The sequence below is a fragment of the Cariama cristata genome, unplaced genomic scaffold (genome assembly GCF_000690535.1).
Source record: "Cariama cristata isolate BGI_N322 unplaced genomic scaffold, ASM69053v1 scaffold34866, whole genome shotgun sequence".
NCBI lineage: Eukaryota > Metazoa > Chordata > Aves > Cariamiformes > Cariamidae > Cariama > Cariama cristata.
The window spans coordinates 13943-20038 of record NW_009622134.1 but is presented as its reverse complement, the minus strand read 5'-3'; the positions used below and the strand labels follow the sequence as shown (position 1 = coordinate 20038).

Genomic DNA, 6096 nt, shown 5'->3' with positions numbered 1-6096 from the left:
AGCCCCGGACACCGCAGGAGCGCGGTGGTGACCGGGGGCTGCAGCCGAGGCTTTGTCTCAGTTCAGGCTAGAGAGAAAGTAAATTTAGGGGTTGAAGTTGCAAATTTTACCTGTGTTGAAGCTGTAGATACGCATGCAGGGGTCCAAGGCGGCTGTGTACAGCACTGAACAAGGGCAGCGCAGGAGCTGGAGCCGCCTGTGAGGCTGTGTCCCTACAGCGGTGAAAGACAAGGAGCAGAAAAAGAGTTTTCAAAGTGCTTTTTTATAGGCCAAGTGGAAAATTGTCTAGGTTTCTGGGTAAAACATTTTTTCTTCTTTCTTTCAGGAGTATCTCCCTTAAATCCTGACTGGCCCATAGCAGTAGGATCAGCGTTTCTCATTTGCTCCATTTATTGCATGCTTGTAAATATATTTCTAATATTTAATTTTCAAAAGCAATCTCTTATTAAAGCTGAACTTGGAAAGTGTTTGGAAAGCGGGTTTGCTTGCGGGAACAGATACACATGGACAGGCAGGACGTCCTCTTTGCACATCTGCACCTGTCATTGGGCTTTCTGAGCACCTTTCCTGCATCTGTACAAGGCACGTCAACATCTTGAAAGTGATACTTGTTATTGTGTGTCCCAACTGATTTCAGAAATTAAGTGAAAGACACAGATTGAAACCAAGTAAGATTGAAAGCTTTAAAAGCTTAACAAACTAAGAAGAGCAAATCTAGCGGCTCACATGGCCTTGATAAGAGGCTATAAAGGACAAGGAGTTAAAAAGAATTACAGGTAACTGACTTGTTCATCAGCATCCCTTCTTCCTTAGCAGTATGGAGGCACAAGGGGAACAGGTTGAACTCTCCAGCTTATCAGCATGACAGGAGCAACAGAAGACAAAGATGAGGGGATAGAAAAGATTTGAGGGGCCAGAATTTAAACAAGAACCCCCCAGCCCATGCTGAATCAGCTCAGAGTGTCCTGCTGGCATTGACATCAGCCAGTGACACTGTCCTGCCAGAGCCATCGGAAACACAACTGGAATGGTTTGAACCCCCCCCAACAAGAGAGTGTTCCACATTTTGAGATGTTTTCTGAGATGATTTTCCTCTTCTGCAATGGGCTCCATCAGGCAACGCTCCCCTCCAGTTCAGGTACAGCTTCCCTCTCTGGTGAAGTTTTAATGGCGTAAAGACCTTGAGCATGTCCCGTCGTGCTGGCTTTCAAAGCCTTTCTTTGCTCTCTCTGGGTGAGCTATGTGATGGGACTCTGCAAAATGCAAACCATCTCCCCTGCCTTTCTTATCTTTCCTGGCCGTATAAATGAACGATGGCCCAACAGAGAGCTTTGGCTTGTTGGCTTTGCCTGGCTAACAGTTGCTTCACATGGTTATTTGCTATTCCAGTTTCACCCAGATCAGCAGAAATGTGGTTTATTTCAGGAGAGAAAGGTCTGCCACAACTGTTCTGATTTTAGTACCGCAACAAATCATTTAATTTAAAGAATGAAAGGTAAAAATGTTCTATGGGCTAGAGAAGCAAAAGGAGCAGAAGGAATCCCGTTTTTAATAAGAATAGTCATAAAGAAGAAGAATTTGCCCTCCCTGATGGAAAGGTCCTGTCAGCTTTGAATGGGTTGAAACCTGTGCCACAATCTGTGAAATTTCTCTTTACAGCCAATATCTCTAGAATATAACAGGCTTTCTCAATAGAATAGTGTGAATCATCGTAAAGAACGCTACAGCAAGGATATTACTCTGCAGAAACTTGGCGGCAGCAGAGAAAGATGGCATTGCCCCAGCTCAACAAGAGGGATCCAAGGGAGGTTCAGTACGAGGGTGCACACAACGTTCTTCACATCCCAACCCCAAATCAAGGCCAGCTTAGCACAAACATCAGCCCTGTTTACCTGCAAATCTCAGCAGCATTCAATGGGTCAGCTTTGCACACAGACCTGTAGCATCATGAGTGAAATGGTTGTTTATCTGTTTGGTTTTAGCAAATATTTCCTTAATTATGCCAGGTTCCTGGGGGAACAGGGGCAAGCCCAGGGTAACTTCAGGCTGCATTTCTGACGGCTGGATTGCAGCACGGGCTCACTACCTGCGTGTCAGGAATACAGTGTTAAGAGTTTCGTTAGCAGCATTTGTGCTTGTCGTCAACACACATCTTACAGAAAATTGCTTTTATTTTTATAAATGAGGAAACAGCTTGCCTGAGCTCGCACATCACACAAAGGCGTAGTGACCCCGCTCCTGCTCCCCTTAGCTGAACCAGCAGACAAGCACAGCCGGGCTCTGTACCAGCTGAGTCACGCCTGCAGCTCCCAGGGACACAAAAACATTTTAAAAATGCAGAGAAAGTGGCAAAGGAATGTGAATCAAGACAGAACCAACCTGGAGATGAGGGCAGTAAGGAAGAAGGAAGTATGACATGAAGCTAACTTTTGGGATCGTGGGGAAAAATCCAGCGTGGCTGGGGACCGGGGACCTCTCTAGGAGCTGTGCCCCAATTTGAAGTCAGTGTAGATCGGCAGGTCCGTCTCCAGGACGGTTGGGTACCTCTCACTTGACAGACCAATGTCTTCCCTGGTCCAAACAAGCCAGGAAACATCACAAAGCTGTGGAAGAACAAGCTTTCCCCTTTTTATACAGCCCTAATGGCAAGTGTTCATTTGTGAGAAGAAAACACTTTTCCAGACATGGATGCCCTGATTCTGGAGTGGGAAAACTCATGGCAGAAGGCATGGGTAGGAAGGACCTGTCTTTATCCCCCTTCCCAGGGCCTGGAGGCGAGAGGCGAAGCTGAGCAGGGCGTTATCTCCGCGGAACACAGCCCCATGGTGGCCCCTGGGCTAAGGGATGCACCGCGGCGCTGGCTCCGGCGGCACACGCTCCCGCATTACCGTAACACACAAAGCCAATTAAATGCCTGATTGGATGAAGTGGTCACAGTCAAGTGACCCATTGCCAGCCAGTCAGGATTCAAAATTTCCAAATATCGTTAAGGTATGTGCCTTAATCCCCTCCTACAGATTAAGTGTTTAACCTATTACTGCTGTTTCTGATGAGATACAGAAAATCTGCTGTGCTCAGGGGGGAGAGCAGCCTGAGCGGTGAAAACGAGCAGCGCTTGCCCTGTTCCAGCCCCGGAGCCCCACGCATGGCCATGGAGCACAGCTCACAGCATCTTCCAGGTGGTTCAGATGGAGCACAACAGGGCAGTGTGTGTTGCTTCAAAGGGAAGGCTAATTATTCTGCAGAAGAGAGAGATTTGGCGACTGCCTCCCTTCCCTCCCCACTCTCTCTGCCCCCCTTCGCCCATGAAAAGAGATGTCGGAGAGGGAAAGCTGCTTACCACCACCCTGATTGATGTCCCTTAACCAGGACTGCTATAGATTTCATTGAAATACAGATTTTTGTTGAACTTCCAAGGTAGTGTTGAGAATTGCAATACCTTCCTCGCCCTAGAGATGTGTGAAGGTGATTTCCCCCCTGACCTAGGAAGAAGGAGGAATAATGGTCATTTAATAGATGTGGCGTCCCTCATCGTGTGGCTTGACTGAGACCTGCAACCACTCACATCCTTAAATGCTTTAAGCCATTACAGAAGCTCCAGTGCTTGGTCCCCAGCTGCCATTTAAAAGCCAAGCCAGGAAAAGACGTCACATAGCTGATTACACACAGTGGACTATGATCACCCACAGTTACTCTCTCATTAGGAGTTAAATTAACATTGACTATCGATGGCAAATTGTAATGATTTATTTAGGTGAAAATAAATATGAAATATCATAATGCAATCCCGGTGTTCTACTATGATAATTCAACCCACTTTGTAACCTTACCCTGACAGGGAAATCTCCTGCTGTGCCTTAGCACTAGCAAAGCCGCTGGTCAGTGGGGGGAGGTTGGTTCCACTGTGGTAGGGAAGAGAAGCCAAGAGAAGAGCTCTCTCTGTAAGGCTGGGCGCCGGGGAAAAACCTGCAGGAACGGCTTTGCCCCCTCCGCTCACTGTTTCTCCTACAGCCCTAGTATTTAAAGGCTGTGGGGATGTAAAGGCGAGCATGCAACTGCATGTTTATTGTGCTCCGTCAGCTGCACATGTAACACAGCAGCTCAGATCCAGGTGACCACTTGTTGCCCGATACACAGATGATGGCTACAGGTGAAAAGCACATCTTTATGTAAATATGATTTGAAAGTCAGGTCCAGCACTTCAACAGTAATGGAGTTTTATTTCTAGAACATAGTGCTAGCCCTGAACCATATTATTAGTGCTGGAGAGGAACAAAGCCTGACCTCCTGGAAAACCGATGTGTTTGCAGAGTTTCTTTACTGGGTGGCAGGAGTTTCTGTGGGGCAAAGATGGAGGAGAGAGTTTCCTCTTCTCTCTTACTTTGATGGATGCGTGCTGGAGAGCAGAAACACGAGAGATGTCAGGAATGATGGAGTGATGTTGAAGGCTCTGACAAATGAGCTCTTCAAAGTCCTGCTGCAGGCATTTAAGACGTTACCGTCCCACTGCTCACCTCTGCCCGGGCCATCTCCCCATTGCAACGTGCACAGAACGGAGGAAGCGTCCCCATGCAGGCACTGGAGCTCACTGGTCTGCGTTAGCTTAGCCATCGGAGGAGTTGGGATGAGTACAAAGTGGAAGGGGGGGGCATGTAGACACATGTTCTGTCCTACTGACCTGGTTCACAGGCAGTAAATTGCTGTGGGAATGGAGTAACATCTTCAGCTGCTGCAGTGATTTGCTCAGGGAGCGTGTCAAAACCTGGAGAATAAACACCGTGAGTCCAGAAGCTGTAAATCTCCTTTTCCTTCTCCCTTCTAGCTTGCTGCGTTAGAGAGGCAAGTGTTCGATTTCCTGGGCTACCAGTGGGCCCCTATCCTAGCCAACTTCCTCCACATCATCATCGTTATCCTCGGCCTGTTTGGCACTATTCAGTACAGACCTCGCTACATAGTGGTGGTAAGTAATAACCGTTCTGTGCAGAGCCATCCAAAGCCCTTCGCAGCCTTTGCTCTGGTGGGATATGGCACATGATGAGGAACTGAGTAAAGTCCCTGGGAAATCAGGTACGAGCACTGCGAACAATTTTAGCAGGAGGTGCCTGGCTGTGCCTCGGAACACACTGCTCAGTGTGCTGCACTTCTGTTGTACTTACACCAAACTTGGAAGATTTCAGATAATTATTCCTGGTATCAAAGTAACACCAAGGCACTGCACAACAGAGAGGGAGAGCTAGGTGCTGGATAAATGCGTGGCAGAAGCGTTTGCACTCCCTCCAAACTTCTGCCCCTGCACCTCTAATCAGGCAAGGGACCATCTGCATGTGGGAAACGAGCAGAGGAAAAGGATTGCAGTGGACTCAGGCATTTAACTGTCCCCAGCTGGATCACATGCATAGCAACTAATTCCAGTGACCTCCTACTGTTTATTGTTTCTTTCTCTCCCTCCCCCTTCTCTTCTAGTATGCCATCTGGACTGCAGTTTGGGTCACCTGGAACATCTTCATCATTTGCTTTTACTTAGAAGTGGGAGGGCTCTCAAAGGTGAGTAGGAGCTTTATGGGTGAGTGCCCAGGCTTTGCATCAAAGGGGATGGAGCTTGGCTCTGGGATAAGGGAGGGGTGGTTAAGGTGAGAGGGAGGGGGCTGTCTGGGAGCAGGTCCTGCCCCCTTGCCTATGGGGAGGGCTGCCTTACTAGGGGATGGAGGAGTACTGCTTGTTGTATGCTAACAATGGGGAGCCGATGCTGGTTTCTGGGGCTCTTTGCTGGTCAGTGCAGGTGGTGGCTGGAAAAGCTCTGCCCTCATAGCAGGTGGGGTGTATTTGCTTTTTAAAGGTGAGAGCAAGCCTGGCAGCAGAGCCACCCTGAGGGGAGGTGGGGTTTGAGGGCTGATCCCCAGTCATGATGAAGAGGTGGCTGAGGAAGGCTATGAGCTAACTAGATTACAGCTGATCCTCTTGTGATAACACCTTGGGAAGGAGGTGGGTAACTTGGAGGGGATGGCTGCAGGGAAGAGCTGCAGCAGGGGCTCAGTCTGGCCGGGCTGACTTGGACCCAAAGACTTTGTGGTAACTCCATACCTGACCAGCTCTTGG

General features: G+C 48.5%; 1 protein-coding gene across 1 annotated transcript in view; it reads left to right on the top strand.

The window, feature by feature from the left end:
* Positions 1–4822: 4822 nt before the first annotated feature.
* The window catches only part of LOC104163287 (sodium/potassium-transporting ATPase subunit beta-1-interacting protein 4-like), a gene marked incomplete at both ends in the record, with an annotated part of 9594 nt that continues 8320 nt past the window's right edge, over positions 4823–6096 (top strand). Inside the window, 2 exons of the mRNA XM_009702238.1 lie at positions 4823–4960; positions 5464–5544. Coding sequence (XP_009700540.1) covers positions 4823–4960; positions 5464–5544 — 219 coding nt within the window. The remainder of the gene's footprint in view (positions 4961–5463; positions 5545–6096) is intronic.